This window comes from Bubalus bubalis, chromosome 6 (genome assembly GCF_019923935.1).
Source record: "Bubalus bubalis isolate 160015118507 breed Murrah chromosome 6, NDDB_SH_1, whole genome shotgun sequence".
In the NCBI taxonomy this organism is placed as follows: domain Eukaryota; kingdom Metazoa; phylum Chordata; class Mammalia; order Artiodactyla; family Bovidae; genus Bubalus; species Bubalus bubalis.
In genome coordinates this window covers 54801958-54822188 of record NC_059162.1, presented here as the reverse complement: position 1 = coordinate 54822188, position 20231 = coordinate 54801958, and the positions used below count along the sequence as shown (strand labels likewise).

At 36.0% G+C, this 20231-nt stretch overlaps 1 protein-coding gene across 1 annotated transcript in view; it reads right to left on the bottom strand.

Moving 5' to 3' along the window:
- Positions 1 to 8102: 8102 nt before the first annotated feature.
- Positions 8103 to 20231, bottom strand: part of GTF2B (general transcription factor IIB) — a 30740-nt gene continuing 18611 nt past the window's right edge. The window contains exons 3-7 of the mRNA XM_006074862.4: positions 15130 to 15263; positions 12865 to 13011; positions 12393 to 12522; positions 10972 to 11253; positions 8103 to 8521 (exon numbers count right to left, since the gene is read on the bottom strand). Of these exons, the coding sequence (XP_006074924.1) occupies positions 8388 to 8521; positions 10972 to 11253; positions 12393 to 12522; positions 12865 to 13011; positions 15130 to 15263 (827 nt within the window). The 3' untranslated portion in view covers positions 8103 to 8387. The remainder of the gene's footprint in view (positions 8522 to 10971; positions 11254 to 12392; positions 12523 to 12864; positions 13012 to 15129; positions 15264 to 20231) is intronic.

Below are 20231 nucleotides of genomic sequence, written 5' to 3'. Positions count from 1 at the left end.
TGATGGGAGGGTGCAAGCCAGCCAAACTTTTGTCATCCCCACAGGATCCAGGCAGTAGGAGGCCGCCTGGTTTGATTCATGGTGATCATTTTCAGTCTTCCCAGAGATGGGCCTAAACCCAGTGAACTCAATGGTAATCATTTTCCAGATTCTGCTAAGGGAAAAACATTCTCTGACCACTCACTCTCAATATAGAATTAATCAAGTTCTCACTTGCGCCCCCACCATAATCTGCAAAATACTCTCCATGCTGTATTGCATTTATTTGTGTACATGTCTCTTTTCTCGATAAGTTGTGTTTTATTCAGCTTAGATGCCAAGTGCACAGCTCTGTTGCTGATGCACTGTAGCATTCAATAAAGAGTAATAGGCTTTTATTAAGTAATAAGATTCATTAAAAAAAAAAAATCAGGCCTTTGTGTTACTCTACGGAATCTTCACAACAACCCTGTGAAAAACGCTAAGTATTCGCAGTTTCTAAGTAAGAAACCTGAGACTTAAGAAAGCTAAGTAACTTGTGCAAAGTCACACAGTAAGTGGAAGAGTCAGGACTCCAGCCCAGTCTTTCACAAGATTCATGCTCTTAAGCTCCCTATAGTCAGTTGGTGATTGAATAAGTGAATGACTGGATGGGTATAAAGGAATTCAAAGGGATAAAATTCCCATAAATGAACTACCACACCACTTTTTAAACATAACACATACTCAGAATGTGTAGTTGCTTGACAAATGCTTTTTGTTGGAAAAAAAAAAATGGAACAGTTGCAAAACTGAAATTAAGGGTAAACTGTTAACCACTGGAGGCTTCTTGCTTTCTTTCTTATTCTTTGTAGAATACAAAAAGGATTAACATCCATCCTATCTTTGTTCATCTTTGTATACATTACTTCAAGAGTTTAATGATACTAAAAAGACCAACTCTTCATGGGAAAAGAAAGTGTCTTTTGCTTTAAAACTTACCTGCAAAACAATAAGGCCCTATAGCAGAAAACTATAGTCAATATTGTGAGATAAACCATAATGGAAAAGAATATGTATACATAATATGTATGTATATCATACAAGAATGCTGCTGCTAAGTCACTTCAGTCGTGTCCAACTCTGTGCGACCCCATAGACGGCAGCCCACCAGGCTCCCCCGTCCCTGGGATTCTCCAGGCAAGAACACTGGGGTGGGTTGCCATTTCCTTCTCCAATGCATGAAAGTGAAAAGTGAAAGTGAAGTCGCTCAGTCGTGTCCGACTCTTCGCGACCCCATGGTCTGCAGCCTACCAGGCTCCTCCATCCATGGGATTTTCCAGGCAAGAGTACTGGAGTGGGGTGCCATCGCCTTCTCCATCATACAAGAATATGTATACATAAAATAAATGTATATATATATAACTGAATTTGCTGTGCAGCAGCAATTAATGCAATATTATAAATTAACTATGTATCAATAAAATACAAAAATAAATTTTTAAAAAATAGTACTATTGCCTGAAAAGATCACACAAACCTATCTATCCCCTCCTACTTCAGGCATAAGGTTGATTACATCTGTAACTGTCTTAGAGCCACCCAGAGCAGTATGTGAAGCCCTTGCTTGCAGTATGTGCTGGGTGTGACTGCCGCTCATGGTCCCCAGGGCCACCAGCCTAAGCTTGTTGATCCCGCTGGCATTGTATCAAGCCATCCCATGACTGAAATAACATGGGGATGTCATGATCTCAACTTTGAGATCTGAATTTATACCTAAATTAAGAACTCAATTTTATATCTAAAAAACTTCAAGAAAGTCTGGGATTTTTGGTTTGTTTTTGGTGGGTAGTTTTGCTTTCTAGCCCCTGCTATTTGGGGAAGTATGCTAGAAAGTTAGTGAAGTGACAGTGAAAGTCTCTCAGCCATGTCTGACTTTGCAAGCCCTTTATATAGTCCATGGAATTCTTATCATTGCATAATAATTACACTATATTTTACAGATTGAACTTTACTTAAATCATTCTAAAAGTGCCCTTTGTTCCCCTTCCCCCATTTTTTTTTTCTTTCAGCATTCTGAATTGTTTCTTTAGGTTTAACCTAAAGGCAATTGTAAGAAAATAACCCAAAGAATTCATCTTTATTTCACGTTGCTTCTTCAGACAATACAAGATAGGCTTTTCCCAAACCCGCTCATTATTTTCTCTGAATCATTGCCAGGGCCATTTTCATAGTAAGAGTTGAAAGTTTCTCTTTTTAAGTAAACTACTTTGTTCTAGAAACTTGCATAGAATGAGAAAAGAAACCTAAAAAGTTTAGTGCTTAACCATTTGATCTATAAATGAATCATTTAGTCATAAGTATATACTCCAGTGTGGTTTCCTATCCCAAAAAACAAATCAACCCTCTTTATTAAATTCAACCAATTCTTCCTATTGAGGTATAATTGAAAAATGTCACATTTCATTATATTAATATAGTTTCAGGTATATGACATAATGACTTGGTATTTTTATTGGATTGGCCAAAAGGTTCATTCAAGAAATTGTTTTGTAAAGTTATCACCACAATAATTCTAGTTAACATCTGTCACAATACATGGTTACAAAATTATTTTTCTTGTAATGAGAACTTTTAAGATCTATTTTCTTAACAACTTTCAAATAAGCTATAATCACCACCTATATTTTACATCCCCATGACTTACTTTTTAATGGAGTATAATTGCTTTACAATGTTGTTAGTTTCTGCTGTACAACAAAGTGAACTAATTTTGTGAGTTTATACCCTTTGATCACCTTCAGCCATTTCTCCCACTCTCCCCACCCAAGCACCAATTTGTCCTCTGTGAAGTCATTTTGATTTTTGTTTTTGGATACCATGTGTGAAATTGAATGGTGTTTGTCTGACTTATTTCACTTAGCATAATGTCCTCAGGGTCCATCCATGTTGTCACAAATGGCTGAAGAATATTCCATTGTATCTATATATCGCATCTTCTCTATCCATTCAAGGATCAGTGGACACTAAGGTCATTTCCAGAGCTTGGCTATTGTAAATAATGCTGAAATGAACATGGAGGTGCATATATCTTGAGTTAGTGGTTTCGTTTCCTTCAGATGAATACCCAGAAGTGGAATTGTTAGATCATATAGTAGTTCTATGTTGTTTTTTTTTAAGGAATCTCTATACTGTTTCCCGTAGTGGCTGTACGAATTTACATACCCACTGATAATGCATTGAGGATTCCTTTTTCTTCACAGCCTTGTTTAACACTTGCTTATTGTCTTTTTGGTAACAGCCAGTCTAATAGTTGTGAGGTTATACCATACTGTGGTTTGGATTCATGTTTCTGTGATTATAGTGATGTTGAGCACCTTTTCATGTACCTGTTGGGCATCTGTATATCGTCTTTGGAAAAATGTCTATTCAGATCCTTTGCCTATTTTTTTAATTGAATTGTTTGGGAGAGAGGTTGCTTTTGTTTTGGTATTGAGTTGTATGAGTCTCTATATTATTTTGGATATTAACTCCTTATCAGAGATATGACTTACAAATATTTTCTCCCATTCTGTAGGCTGCATTTTCATTTTGTTGTTTCCTTTGCTGCGCAGAAGTGATTTCACCTCACTAGTGATGTGAACATTTCACCCTAATGATGTTCTTACTGTAAAATGAAGGAGTTATAGTAGGTCATTCATTTTTAACCTTCCTTTCAAAATCTCCAACACATAACAAAGTCAGAGCAGAAGCAGCCTGGGGGCCCAGGTCATCACACAGTGGAGGCCTGTCTTCCATCGAAGCCCTAGCCTACATAGTTTGATGTCCATGCTACTGGAAAACCCTTAATGAAATGCCTTTTAGAGTTGTCATTCAGCATCCACCATCTCCAATATGATGGTAGACTCAAAAGTCATAGAGCTAAACTGTGGTGTAAGAGCCCAAATCCAAGCCCCTATTTTGTACTGAAGAATATACCTCTGCTCACATTGACAAATTAGGAGTGAGAGGAGCTGTTCAAATACCAGATGTTTGTTGGGCCACAGCAATGCAGCAGGATGTTGAAAGTTCTGAGTCCTTTTCTGATATTTCATTGTTAAAGAAACTGATTTCTGCATGTTAATCTTGTATCCCACTTCAACATCCTAAGATAAACCATAATGGCAAAGAGTATTTTTAAAATGTATATATGTGTATAACTGAATCACTGTGGCTTATACAGCAGATTTACACATTGTAAATCTTCAGTTTAAAAAAAAAGAGGAATGATGAACTAAAAAAAACCCCAAACCAAATAATGGCTCTACCAACCATAGGTTGTTGCAGGTCAGAAAGACTATGAGGTTATGGTACTCTGCAGAAAAAAAGTTTTATGGTCACTTTTTCCCTTCTCCTCTTTTCCCAAGTATGAGCTTGAGCCTCCCAGAATGGCAGCTAAATGTCCCCCCAGCCAGAGAAATGCCAGTAAGAATTATGAATGAAGTTTGCTTTTGAGAGACGCTGGTGCCCCGATGGCCTGGAGATCGGCTGAATGGCAGTTTCACAGTGACACCTTAAGATCTTGAGATCCTGATGAAAGAAATATGTATGTGTAATATCTGAGATGGGGAGAGTGAGGTGTTTAGGGGGCCAGGGAATCTCTCAGTAGCTCTGCAATTGGCAGATGAGATTAAAACTCCAGCAACAGGAAAAGTCAGGGCCACTGACAATTGGAAATATTGGCATGGGGCACAGAGGCCTCTTGGCTGGATTAGGACCAGATGGGTAACAGGCTGACCCTTCCCAGCTGTTCATCTTGATAATTAAAGTAAATCTTGCACCTGTGATACAAAATTAGCTCAGAAACCAAAGATAACCCTGGGTAAAGTACATTTGTTGCTCTGAACACAAAGGCTTACTATCAAGAGGCATTTAGTCTAAGCAGCATTTCAATTAGTCAGATAGAAGAACAGTTTCTAGCTATTAACTCTTTGTCATCTGAGCTGATTTAAAAATAATTCAAACCTCACTCTGAGGAACTTTCCCCAGAGCCAGATACAAATACTACATTGAATAATTCTGTTCATTTAGAAACCGGTCTATTTGAAAGCTACGACTAAAATCAGTCCTGAAGCAGCATCCTATGAAATAAACTTCAACTTTATGGTTTAGTAGAAAAGAACACTGGATTGAGAGACCACCAGACCTGAGTTAGTCCTCTCTCTGCTAAGCAAACTTGGACACAGCTTTTGGTTTCTCTGTGCTTCTCTCAACTACAAAATAGGGAGATTAAACTGGAGTAAACTCAGATTCCATGAAATTCATAATTAAGTCCTTGAATGAGATTATTAGCAGAGACTGCCAATTATTGTGGCTTTCAGTTAAACCTTTGTTTCAAATACCCAAATAGAAGGGGCCACAGTAAACGAGTTTTCTACTGTTCAAAAGACGCTGGCATGCACTTTACCTTCTTTGTTCATAGAAATGGCTTGCACAGCTCACGAATATTCCTAAGTTGCTGAAATGTAGGCCCCCGAACAGAAGGTGGCTTCAACTTCTACAGCTCTCAGTGAAGTGGGGAGCTTTTGCCACCTTGAGGTTAAGACTCTAAGTGCTGTTCTCTAAAAATGCAAATACATTTTAAAATGTATTTAAATACATTTAAAAAATGATCCATTTTTTAAAATATATTTTTAAAAAAGACCAAGTTATTGATATAGCTGAGTAGCAGGAGCTAGTTCCCTTTTCTTTTTGCTTACCTACATTTTTCTAGTTATCTTATGGCATCCGGTCCCATCACTTCATGGCAAATAGATGGGAAAATAGTGGATGACTTTATTTTCGGGGACTCCAAAATCACTGCAGATGGTGATTGCACCCATGAAATCAAAAGACACTTACTCCTTGGAAGAAAGTTATGACCAACCTAGACAGCATATTAAAAAGCAGAGACATTACTTTGCCAACAAAGGTCCGTCTGGTCAAAGCTATGGTATTTCCAGTGGTCATGTATGGATGTGAGAGTTGGACTATAAAGAAAGCTGAGAGCCGAAGAATTGATGCTTTTGAACTGTGGTGTTGGAGAACACTCTTGAGAGTCTCTTGGACTGCAGGGAGATCCAACCAGTCCATCCTAAAGGAGATCAGTCCTGGGTGTTCACTGGAAGGACTGATGTTGAAGCTGAAACTCCAATACTTTGGCCACCTGATGCAAACAGCTGACTCATTTGAAAAGACCCTGATGCTGGGAAAGATTGAAGGCAGGAGGGGAAGGGGATGATAGAGGATAAGAGGGTTGGATGGCATCACCAACGATGGACATGAGTTTGGGTAAACTCCGGGAGGTGGTGATGGACAGGAAGGCCTGGCATGCTGCAGTCTATGGGGTTGCAGAGTCGGACACGACTGAGCCGACTAGACTGAATACATTTTTTAGGCAAGAAAATGAAAAGACTAAACAAATATTACTATACCCAAACTGCAGCTTTATTTTAAAAAGAAAATATAACAAACAGAAAGGAATTAAATACCAAAATGCTGGTGACTATTTCCAGGTAGCTCATGGGTGTTTTCATTATGCATTTTCCAAATTTCTGTAATGCACATGCACTAACCTTTGATAATTGCAAAAATAACCTTTAAAAAGATCTATTTATCTGGTTGCAGCTTGTAGAACGTCACTACTGAACAGTGGTTTTGTGGTCAATCACTAAAAATTGTGGCGCATTAGAGGAGGGAGGCTACTGCTCTCAATCTACACTTGTAAAGATGGAGATGTATGGTGCCCAGGAAGGGAGATGTGATGCCCAGGAAGGGAGAGTAACCTAGGATTCTGTTTCTTCCTAGGTCCCACTCTGGGTGAGACAGGCTCTATGTGCCTGGAGTCTACATTTCACCACTATCCTTGCAATCCTTGATTTGGGTTATAGTGTTCTTGTGTCGATTTGTCTAGTATTCTCCCACAGCTGTGAGTAGTACTATTGCAATGTCCTACATTTTGTGCAAAGGAGAAATATCATTTGTCTTCATCGTCTGACCTTTCCCTTCCATGGTCAACAGAAATGACAGGGGAGGTCTGATCTTCTAATAGGGAAAATTCCTTCCTGGACCAGGGCTGGAATTTGCCTACCAAGGCCACAACAGGAGACTGTCTTTTAAATCTAGTTAGTACTGAAAAGTGAAGTGTTAGTCACTCATTCGTGTCTGACTTTTTGTGACCCCATGGACTGGAGCCCACCAGGTTCCTCTGTCCATGGAATTCTCCAGGCAAGAATAGTGGAGTGGATAGCCACTGCCTTCTCCAGGGGATCTTCCCTACCCAGGGACTGAACCCTGGTCTGCTGCGCTGCAGGTGGATTCTTTACTGAGCCACCAGGGAAGCCCAAACTAGTGTTAACCTCTTTACAAATGTATAAGAACCATGAGACCTATTTTGAAGCAGTACAGTTTACAGAGATGTTTAGCATGGCTTCAAGGCCCCAGTACAAACTACCTAACTAGTAAAAGGGCAAAATGTTGTTGGTCTTCGCTTGCACTGCCTAGCAGTCAGTTCAGTTCAGTCGCTCAGTCGTGACAAGAAACCTTAAATTAGTGTTTATCAAAGAGTGATATGCAAAACATCTTCACATCACAACCACCGAGGGGGGACGCTTGATAAAAAAATTCCTGGACATCCTTAGGCCCAACAGTTTCCATTTTAAATGCTGTTTTAGACTATGAGTATCCAAAATGTAAAAATAACAAAGAAGTATAGATATGCAGATTCTATAGACTAAAATGTAAACATCTGAAAACTGCCATCTGTCTCTACTACTAATTATTCCACTCAACTAGCTCACCAAGAAAAAACACATACTTACACATTCTTACATTTCTAAAGCCAGTGCCTTTCAAGGCCCCGTTTAATCACTTCTTGCTTATTAATACACAAGTATTAAAAAATCACACACATACCGTCTTTCAACCTGCAAACTAAATATGTTCAACAGTGGTTCCTCAAAAGCCTGTTATTTCCAGAACTTTATTAAAATAAGAAAATTAAATATATATGAAAACAGTAATGGAAAACAAGGACCTCTATCATCTTTATTAGCTGCAATATGCATTATATGTGATTATATATATAAATTAAAAAATTACATATGTAACATAATTATAACAAAAACTTTAGTTTTGAAAAACATTTTATTCAAGAATTTCAAATATTTTCCAAAATACAGTTTCCTAGATAGCTACAAAAGAAAGCAAATTTAATATGAAATTTAAATCATTAAATATGTTTCACTAGTATATACATACAGAATGCCAAGCAATTTATATTTAGCCCTGGAATGCGTACCATGTCTTTCGTTTTTCCTTATTAAAGGCTCAATCCAGCACTTGGTATATATAGGCTATGTACAACAGGCAAAGTTCAGTGTTCACAGGAATTTCACATTAGCTTCCTCAACTTATAGCTGTGGTAATTTGTCCACAGGGGTGTCAAATTTGAAGTCTGTAGGAAAGAGATCTGGGGCCCGAGGATAGATTAGTCTGTACGACTGCCTGATTGTAACATCAGCAACACCAGCAATATCTCCAATCTCTAAAAGACAAAAATCAAAGTATTAAGTATAACTTCCATCCTACCTCCCTTCCACCTGCATTCTAATCTTGGGACCTGGTAGTATAAAATGTCTAAGTGAAAAAGAAAACAAAAATACTTTTTAACAGTTAAAAAGTAGAAAGTAGGGCTACAGTAACAACAATAATGGTCTCAATATCTATTATCTCAAAGGGTTGTTGTATTAACATTAAAAAGTTTACTATATGTAAAACATCTGAACAGTTTAGGGCATAGCAGAATGTGTGGTAACTATTATATTGCTTCCTGTATTTAGAACTGACTTCTTCGCAATAAATTTTTTTGAGGATCACAGAAGTAATCCACGAATACATTCTTATAAAGAAATTCACTTTATTATTTCTGTGTTTTAAAGTTCCCCTACATCTCCCCTAGCAAACCTCTATTAAGAGGTTCTTATAAGGTTAAAACCAAATGGGATCACACTATAAATATTCTCCAAACTTTTTTCTATTTAACACATCTGAGATCAAATAGCTATATATTACAGCATGATGTAGATGGTTTTCACTATTATACACATACTGGAGCATATATATTGAGCTCATTTGAGTTATTTCTATAGTCTATTAAAGACTCCAAGAATCTGCATTTACCATTCAAACTCAAGTGTCACTTTTTTCTTTTTTTAAATGAAGTCCCAAAGGACTGCCACATGACAATTATTTGGTTAGTTATACTTAATCAAAATAGATTTTTTAAACACATCCTTTAATACAATCTCATTTTCTCTTTTCAGAGTTTTATCTTTTCCAGGTTCAAATTGGTGAGATTTTATGGCTTTGAAGAGTGGATGCGGCCATCAATAAATAATTTTAAATTTCCTTACCTTATGTTACATTATATTTTTCTGGACATAAATACCAATTTATATAAACTATTTGTATATCAACTAGCTGCTGGGCAGGGAAAGAAAGGACCTTATATTTCAAGAAAACCCTTCATGTAAAACACAAACAAAGTGTCAAGAAGATTAGAATAAACTTTACAACTATTAATAGGAATGAAGGTAAGGACAATCTGTCCAGCCACAACTTCTCAATTTTCCAAGAAGACTCAAAATTTTAATGAAAAATACAAGTGGAGCCCAAAGGGAATGGATAATGGCACATTTAAATAACTAATGGCTGGCTTCTTCTGCCTAACCATTCTTCTATCTAATTTATTACTTTTATTAACATAGGAACATACAGCCTAAGCTGAGGTAAAAGGCTATTCTGAATAGGGTATTAAGTTATTGCAGCAAGTAATTTCACTACCTCACTTTTAAATTTAGGACTGCTCCTTTTTCTTTATAAAACTTTTTGAGGATCATAGAAGTAATTAATTAGTGAATGCCGTGTGTTGTGCTGGAGGAGAAAATGGCAACCCACTCCACCATTCTCTCCTGAAAAATCCCATGGACAGAGGAGCCTGCTGGGCTACAGTCCAAAGGGTCGCAAAGAGTCAGACACAACTGAGTGACTGAGCAGAGCACAGCACACAGCTTCTCTTTCTTTATAAATCTTTTTGAGGATCATAGAAGTATTAACAAATACATGCTTATAAAGAAATTCACTTAATATTTGTCTGAAAGTTCTACAACAGTAAATTAAACAATAGCTGAAGGCTGAACAGTATTTTCATGAAGAAACTGTGAACAGCATATAAAAGAAGAAAGGGAATAGATTTCACAGAAAGGTAAAACCTGATGGTCAGCACACATTTATAGTGTGCATATCTGTAGGGTTCAGGCCAGCTCCAGAGAAACAAAGCATGGCTGCCTCCTATCAAGATTCAAAAGGTAAGTTTTGAGGTGGGAAAAAAACAAGACTATTATTCCAAATAGCCAGAAATATTTAGGGGATACAAATAAAAACAATTTCTTAAAAATGAAAAAACATGTATGAACTAAAATTACTTAATTCAAATGAAGAAAAAAGTACATAGGGTTATGCCTGCAAAATATTTTTATTTATGAGCCACTTAAAAGCAAAATATTATATTTTCTTCAGTTTTGATGCTAAGGAACTACCTCTTAAACATAGGCTCTGGATATTTGCTGTCACACCTCAGAGAACTGCAGGTTCAATTCCAGACCCCTAAAACAAAGCCAATATTGCAATAAAGCCAAACATAAAAAATTATGTTTACACTGTAGTTTATTAAGTGTGCAAAATAATTTTGTCTAAAAAAAGAATGCACATACCTTAATTAAAAAATACTTTATTACTAAAAAAAAATGTTAACCATCATCTGACAAACAGAATTGCCATAAATCTTCCATTTGTTAAAAAAAAAAAAATGCAGTGTCTGTGAGGTACAACAGAATGAGGTATGGCTGTACCTGCCTCATAACTTAAAATGGAAATATTTTCACATACTACAGCCTTCCCAATTTTATCAATACTCTTCCTGATGAAGAATCCTACCTTTTTGGGTCCTTTTCTCAGCTGATGCCTGTGAGGCCATGTAAATAGCAGCTGCTGCCACAGATATCGGGCTCCTTCCAGGAACCAAATCCAGCTCCACAGCTTTACGGGCTATATGAGTCGCTGCCATCTGTACTTGCTTAGGAAGACAAAGGTTGGAACAAAACCTGGACATGAAGTCCCCAGTTGTAATCAAATCCACACTGGTTTCTAAAGCTTTCAGAATAAGTTTAAAACATCGACCAATTTCTTTCTTAGAAATTCGTGATACAGCGCATATTTCTAAAAGACAAAAAAAGTTTAAATAAATCAATCCACCTAGGCCGTGTAGTTCACCTTAAAAATCTTACCATTTTTTATTATAAAAGTAATAAACTGCAAAATTCTATCCTGCCTTAAAGATCAATCTAATTCTCTCAGTGACACTTCTCACAAACTAATTTAAAATTTCTCAATTAATTTAAATGTTTACAAAAGCTTTTTTAAAAAAAAAAAAAAGCTAAATGTAGGTCTTAATATTTCAAAATATTAACTTCTCTGAAGTTTCAAGTCATGCAAGTTTCTTCAATCAATCAAAAATTTATTTGATATGTATTAATCTGTTGTAAGGGGTATATCAAAAAAATCAAAGAAAATATTCAAACTAAAGAATGCCTCTCAAGTTACACAATGTCATACATACATGTAATCCCTGCAATTACAGACACATCAAAATGTGATTAAGTATTTGACACTGTTGTTCTAAAATTTCAACTAACACTAAGAATAAATTTAACAGAAGTCTTAGTTTTAGTTGCAAGAACCACTGCCTCTTCAGTCTGACACAAGAAAACATATAAAATATTCCTGGATGAATCAAGGGTAATTATAGTCTTAAGCTAAAATGTACAAGTATCACAGCAACACTGAATAAGCTGTCATGTTTTCATGCATAAACTGAAAACTACATGAAAAATATTAGTTCTATCAAAGCCTTCAACCTAACTGAAAATGAAAACTGTCTAACTCAAGAGAAAAATTTCATTGATTCTAAGACTTGACTCTCTCACCTGTAGAGACCTGTGCTTGCTGGGAGCGGAAACTTTGCTGTACATCCAGTGTACAGACTTCCAACAAAGGATTCTGAGGCCAGGCCTTGAAGCTCACAAAATACAGTCAGAAGACCTTACTAGCAAAGAACACGGGGCTTACATGGACTAACATGACTTTACATGGGAAAACAGCCTGAAAAGAACACGATTGATATGATCATAGAATTTTTGTCAAGGAACAAAATAAGGTGCTGTTTAGAAAGATACTTAAGTGGATTACTGTATGTAACCAGGAAGCTTAATTTACTAAGCATCCAAGCTGCTTGACTTTGGCCTGTCACTTTAATATGAAATAGATTAACATTTATATCTAAACAATTAAAAACTTACCTTTAAATGTTCTAGGAACCCCTTCCTGTCTGCAGGCAATATAAAGACAAGCAGAAGCTATGGCATCATTGGCTCTCCCCTTTAGGCTCTTCTGTTCATACACTTGCTTGAATAGGTTATTTGTTCGATCCTTCAAAGCAGAGAAAAGTGAAAGTCGCTCACTCGTGTCTGACTCTTTGCGAACCCATGGACTATATATATAGTCCATGGAATTCTCGAGGCCGGAATACTGGAGTGGGTAGCCTTTCCCTTCTCCAGCAGATCTTCCCAACCCAGGGATCGAACCCAGGTCTCCTGCCTTGCAGGTGGATTCTTTACCAGCTGAGCCATGAGGGAAGTCCTCAAAGCAGAGAAACTAAGTTTAATTAATTCTAGGCCATTTAATTAACCATAAGAGCAAAATTTCATGTGTTCACTAAAATTATTCTAAGTCAAAGCCAGCACAGTTTACAGAATATAGACAAGAACTTACAACTATATTTCGAGGGAGGTTGATTCTGTCTGCCATGGTAGTGATTTCTTTAAATGCATTCATCATTGCCCGATCAGAACTGCTCATGGTTCTCCTATTCTGGTACTTAGAATTACCAAATTCATCAAAACTTGCAGCTCCTGTACCCTATAAAACAAAGTTTTATAACTTGTGCAAAAAAAAAAAATCTGAAAACTTGAATGAACAATTATTCTAAGAAAACAACTTGCACAATCTGACTCCATATTACCCAAGAAATCTACCCTGAGCAACCTCTATTCCTCAAAAGAAAAAATACTAGGTTAAGGTGGTTTTAAAGAGTTTTTCTAGCAAATACTTTAAATGAAAAATATTATTATAGAATTAATAACATAAACCATGAAATTTCACAGACCTAGCAGAAAAATCACAATTATCTCCAAAAGGTGCTTAAAAAGGTAAGCAAACAAATCTCCCAAGTCCAGCCCCAGCACATTGATTAATGGAGAAACATTAGCAGCATTACCACTAAAAGTCAGAAGACAAAAATGCCTCCTGTCACTACCATTTTCTAACACTGTACTAGAAAAACTAGCTAATATAACATAACTATAAAATGTAATTATATAGCAATTATATTAGTATAATTATATTAAAATTCAACAGGAAAGAGATGAGAAGTACAAATCTGAGACCAAACTGATAAACTATCTTCAGATAATATCTTTGTATATACCTAGAATTATTCAAGAAAATCACTCAAACTGTAATGAATTCATCAGAGTGGCAAGGTCAAAATTAACAAACAAAAGTCAACAGCCTACATACATGTAATCAATCAGAACATGCAAGAAAAACCTGCAATTACAACAGCAACAAAAAAGGCAAAATATCTAGATTAACTTAGAAAGAAAACTTTTAAGAAGTCAGTTTTCCCTGAGCCAATTTGAAAATAAATCTAACCAGTGAAAATAATTACCAAGTTGTTTTTTTTTTTAATAAACAAAGTTATCCTAACATTAAATGGAAAAGACCAGTAAAGAAAATGCTGAAAAGGTTATAAAAGAAGATTAATGCTCCCAAATACTAGAATAGCATAGTGTGTCCTTAGACAACTAGACCAGGTTAGAGAAAGGATAGAAAGTCCAGAAATATTCCCAAATACATACAGAAATTTAACATATGACAAATGTAGCATCTTAAAAAATTTATTTGCCACAAACGCATAAATAATTGTTACAGGAATCAGAAGAACCCAGTAGCAGTGGTTACCTGTTTCTGACAGGGAAAAGGGACTACGGTGGAAACAGAGTTTAGGGGTCAAGAGTGAGGAAAACTACTGTTCTTTTTACATGTTTTTGAATCATATATTTCCTACTGGAAAAAAGTAAATATTAAAAAAAGTAACTATTAGTTGCAATCTTAAAATTTATAAACGTTCTTAGTAATTTTTCCAGCCTGTAAAGCTACATGCAGAAACTACCTACTTTAAAATACTCTTGAATATTGTCAACTTTTTAACTTAGCCACACCATGTTTTTCAAACTTAGTATGTAAATTACAGGGCATGAAAATATGACCTGCTTTTGCCTAATTTCTTAAAAATGGACTATGCAGTAGTATAAATTGAGTCCTAAAATAGCATATGCTTCCTGGATGAGTTCTTTGAAATAATGCCACTATTACTTCCAATTCAGATAGCAGAGCAAAAGCCAGCCAGGCTGCCAGGAAGATTATGCTACTGCTTCTATATAACAGCAGCAGGTACCATTTACTGAACACATTATATACACTACATGTGTATAGATACTTGATACATATTTCCATGTAACCCTCAAAATGTCTCTAAGGTTGCAGTACTGTCACTTTACTGATGAGAAAAGTAAAGCTTAGGAGAGTCATAAATTCACCACTATTAGCAAATAGTCTATTATACAGCGATCCAATTTATCTTAGTGGTCTTAAGGGAAAAGAGAAAAGATTACTAATATTCAAGGAACATTTTAATATGAACTCAAAAAGCCTACAACACTCAATTTTTTTGGGCAAAACTGCTTCATTAAAACAAGGGCCTGAGATATCGAGTCTGTAACTTCAATGTATTAGTTTCCCATTTAAGACAGAAGAAATAAATAAGGCAACCATCATTACCAGTAGTCTTACTGCTGATCTTACTCTCAGATAGAGATTCCTCACTGGAACAGTGACTGATAATTTTGCAAAGTTTCCAACTCCAGGTCTTTGGTCAGTCTGCACCTGGCATTTCCTGCCCAATGGATTTATTACCTTGCCAATCATAGTAGACAAATCTCCATCACTCAGAAGAGGATTCTGAGAATCTCCAACTCGAGATGGATCTTTTGTTGCTTTATCATTGCTGAAAGTTCTCCACTCAGATCCTACATCGATAACTCGGTCACCTGAGAATATAAATGGAAATCTGAATTGTCTCGTCAAGATAGGATTTATTTAACACAGCCTAATGCCCAACTTAGCTCTTTTATTCCCAGAAAATCTCAACACGAACATCAGGCTTCAGCTTAAGTATCTTGTCTCAGATATTTATCTTAAAGTATTCCTATTGTGACAGTTCTATAATAACCCTCTTTAAACATTACGCTATGATTAGTCGTATTTTAACTCCTGGAATAAAGAAGTAGACAAAATAAAGACAAAAATAAAGTTAATCAATTTGATAAAAAGCTATGAAGAATCAAGATTTGAAAAAAAAAAAAAAAGAATCAAGATTTGAACAAAACGTGCAACAGGCACAGAAATAAAAACCAGAAAACACTGTTCATGATGTTATTAATACACAGTTTAAAGAAATTACAAAGTTGTTATGGGCAATGCTCTGCAAAGAACTAAGCCTAAGAGGATACTTTAGTAACTATCTGAAAATATTGAAAATATTTGGGGGTCAAATAATTCATACAGAATAAACTTAAGCCTAGAATCAGTAAGCAGAAAGGTAGGTAAACTTTTCTTTTTACACAAAAAAGCAGTGGCTAAAAACGCCACGCTAAGAAACCAGACAGGTAGATTTGGTGTAGATTACTGCTTTGAGGGGAATGCCCAATGGCTGGTAATACCTCTACCACAGACAAGCGCTAACAAGAACACCTGCATATGCTAGTCACTATGCCCTCTGTAAATGTTATTTTTCAATCCTTAAAGCTTTATAAAAATAGGTATCACTTTTATTTTATTAGAAATAAAATTAATTTGCCGAACATCACACAACTAAAACTGAAATGCAAATGGGATTCCAGAATCTGTTCTATACTGCATTTATAAAACATTAGCTTTTCCACCAATGTGATAAAATTAAAAGCAGGAACCAGACCATTTTCATCTGTGGCTATATATAGCAAACAGAAAGGAATGGAAGAAGTAAGTTATCTCAGTAGTTAAAAAAAAGTTGGTTTGACAGTCAATTAATATAATGGTTAAAATTGTGGACTCTTATCAGTTGCTGCTTAGCCTTGGACAAACTTCCTCATTTCTGTAGTAGTTCAATGATTCAGCTTGAAATTTCCCCAATTACCTTATTTTAAATTAAGTAATACAGTTTCAATCCATATGAAGTGCTTAAAAACCAGTTCAAAGTAAGTTGCTTGATATTAGCTATTTAATGCTATAAAAATAAGATGACATTCTGACAGTTTGATATTAATTCTGAATAAGAAGAGCACCAGTTATAAAACATTAACCTCCATATTAGACTTTACAAGAATTAGAGTGCTCTGCTGCAGTATCTGGTATGTAGGACAGCACAGGAGGTGGGGAGAGAACAGACGGAAGGAACTCAACGCAGATTGCTGCACTTTCTATATACGGTAAACTAAAATGCTTATTAACAGAGTAGAGTGATCTGCCCTTAGAGTTTTATTTTAGAAAACAAGTAAATACATAACAGAATCATTCCTGATGATTTTGAGAAGATGTTTTCTTCTTTGAATACTCAAATCACTTGGGAATAACCAGATCTCATTTGGACTATCATGTGTCCATGTCACAAGGCAAGTGGGATAGAGTTAGGACACCACTTGCCACACCTTAGGCAGTGAAAATGGCCAAGGAAAGCAGAAGCAAGGAGATCAGGTAAGGCAACTTCTGTGGATCAGAGATTCGGCAGGTGGCCCAAAATAAGGAGAAAAAGTTAAATGAATAGGATGGTCAAGATGCATTTCTCTGCTTCCTCCTCATAAGAGCAAACATCACTAAACATGAGAAGCAATTCTAATTAAGTAAATTGAGTTTTAAAACTTACGTGACATTAATGTAAAATGTGTAACTGTGCAGAGTTTTACTACAATATTAAGCAAGGCCCTGTCTTAGAGAGACTACTCTAAAGAGACTCATTTTTGTTCCTTTCTACAGAAGAGTAGCTGCTTACAAGAAATAGTTATATAAGCAAAATAAAATTACCTGTATTCCCAACACCCAAAGATAGCCACTGTCAATACTGTGGTATATATTTTCTTTTCCATTCATCTGTATACATATGTTTTTTTGTGAGATTAAAATTATAATGTCTAGTCCCTTACAAGCTCTTTTCACTAAATTTCTAATCAAAACTAAATTTCTAATCAAAACACCAAAACAAAACTTTTAGACAACGTTTAGCCCTTTCAATAGTATCCACTCCTCAAAAGTGTTGCCATGTCTCCATTCTTCCTGTTTTCAAAGGGAGAAAAGTGAATCTAATTTTCCTAGTCAGTAAAATAAAAACACACAACAAAAAACTACTGCAGCCTTCAAATCTAGTTACTTAAAAATTTAAGTGAAAAAAATCAAATGCCATCATTAACTTTTAACACTTTAATTTACACAATGGATGTAAGAAGAGAATACCTTCCTTATCTTACCAGCGTCTTCAGTCTCTCTGGAACACTAAAGATAAAGTACTAGTTTGCTAGTAGCATTTTCCTTTTGACCCCAAATTAACTTACCATGAGTTTCTTTTGTGCTTGCTTTTACTGCCTCAAAAAAGACAAATTGGATTAGGAGGGGAAAAAAAAAAGTTGGCCTAGGATAGTATAAATAGAAAGCCCAGAACTGGGTAGTGATGTAATTTTTCCACATACGTGGGAATGGTCTACATGACTCATTCAACAATCTGTGGTTTGTGCTCAGAGTCATTCCCTCTTTTTATACTTTACTGCTCAAAACATAGCATTTATAGAAAATAAAATTTCCAAAATAACTCAAACAGCACATCATGAAACTACAACTAGACCATCAGATTATGTGCATGAGTAATAAGAAATACAGCAGATCATTCAGAAAAAAAGTCAGAACACATAAAATATTTTCTTGAAGAACATCTAAATGTGGTAGCATTTTTAAAAGTTGCTCTGGAAAGAAACTGCATTACAGAATCTTTTCAAGGAGTAAGTGTACAAGGCAGCCATACTGTTTAGGTATAGTCAACCTTTGACATGCAGAAGCCCAACAATTAGCACATACGTGCAATAACATACAACGTCACATAGCCCTCTGTTCTACAAAGAGAGAAACATGCCAACTTTTAACAGTTCCTTTTTAAACCACTCACTGATTTTTATAAAATCAACATCAGATAAAGTCTGTATCACAGCACTACTACAATATATATAATACCACTATTCCTCCCTCCATCTATGTTGTGTGATCTCTTAACACTCTGATCAAATTTCCCATCCGAAAAGGTAAAGAGATTCACTAGTATACACACATGCACAGGTCTCAATCCATGTTATCAGAAAGGTGTCTAAAGAGTATCAACGACGATATTTTACTATATTCTAAAGTAATGAGTTTCATCTCTCTTTTTTCAGGAAGAAATTGAGAGTAACTGCCAAAATCATTCACACTAGTTTAAAACTGTTCAACTACTTTGGCACACACCTACCTTATGATTTGTGCACCACAACTACTGACCCTTGCTCCAGAACCCAGGAGCTGCAACGACTGAGCCCACATGCCGCAGCAACAGAAGCCCAAGCGCCCTGGAGCTCGTGCTCCAACGAGAAGCATGTGCACTGCAACTAGAGCGCAGCCCTTGCTCTCCACAACCAGAGAAGGCCCAGGCAACAACGAAGACCCAGCACAGCCAAAAATAAATAAATTGTTTAAAAATCTCATTTTCTAACTAGAAATTGCTATTGTATTTCACATGCCTATATTCGGCCACTTTTAATAGACTTAATTTTTAAAAAATGATCTAAATAATCCAGATACAGAGTCCCATCAATGGCAAGGAACTTGTTCCCTTTCCAGTGCTTAACTTCCATTTATATTTTGTATCTAAAGCACTTGTCAGAACCTTCAAAACAATGCCTTTGATTTAACACAAAAATGTCCCCGCTACTTCGACATTATGCATACAAGTGACAGGTGAACTGAAAGTCTTCCGTTAAAGCATCAAGCATCATTGTACTCTACCTCAGAGCATCTTAAATGAGGAAAAAGTGTTGTGCTTATTAAATGTCTATCATCTCAGTACACTACAGTATTTATTACATATTATCTTCTTACATAGCACATTGTAGGCCATTATTCTTCTAGTACTTTCGTGTTAAGACAAACTAAGTTATTTGGAGATAATAAACAGATTCAGCAGTTAGGTGGCTTAAAACAAAGATTTCTTTCTTATTCACATTACCTGTGTATAGAAGGGGACAGAACTGCTTTCTATGCAGTCCTTACTCAGGATGATGGAATTGCTACTTCTTGAGACAAGCCAGTCATCATGGCCGGGGAATGAATTATGCACTGACTTTATCGTTTCCAATAGTAACATTTCTACTCACAGGCCACCAGCCACAGCCAAAGCCAGCCATGGGATGTTTAAATTCAGAGCGAGTGGGGAAATAAAACTGTACCATGTGGCCCAAGAGAAGAACCAGAAGTATCAGTGAGTGGTCATTGGTACTCAGCAAATAAAATCAGCAAATAAATTTGACAATCAGCAAATAAAACTCAAGCTCTAAAAAAACAAACAAACAAACAAAACAAACAAAAAAAAACTCAAGCTCTGTATTTTTGTGATTTATGTATAAATTAATTTTTAAAAGATTGTTCTATGACTTCCTTCTGTGTCACAAGACAAACAGGACTGAGAGTTAACTTCACTGTATTAGCATTTGTCACAGAGAAGTAATTCATCAGTAAAATTGTAGGTCCCTTTAAGGTAACATTTTTCCTGGTTAGCTGCATACAAATTTCTGTTAATAAAACTTTTTAAATGTTAAAAGGATACATTCCCCAGTGGTGCACAGGAGTCTTGATTTTGCAACCCTAAGGTCTTCTGTGAGCAATGTCAAGTTTTCTTGTACCTTTAATACTTTATCATATTCACCTGCATCTTCAAATAGTATCATAATGGCTATCCTGTCTTTACC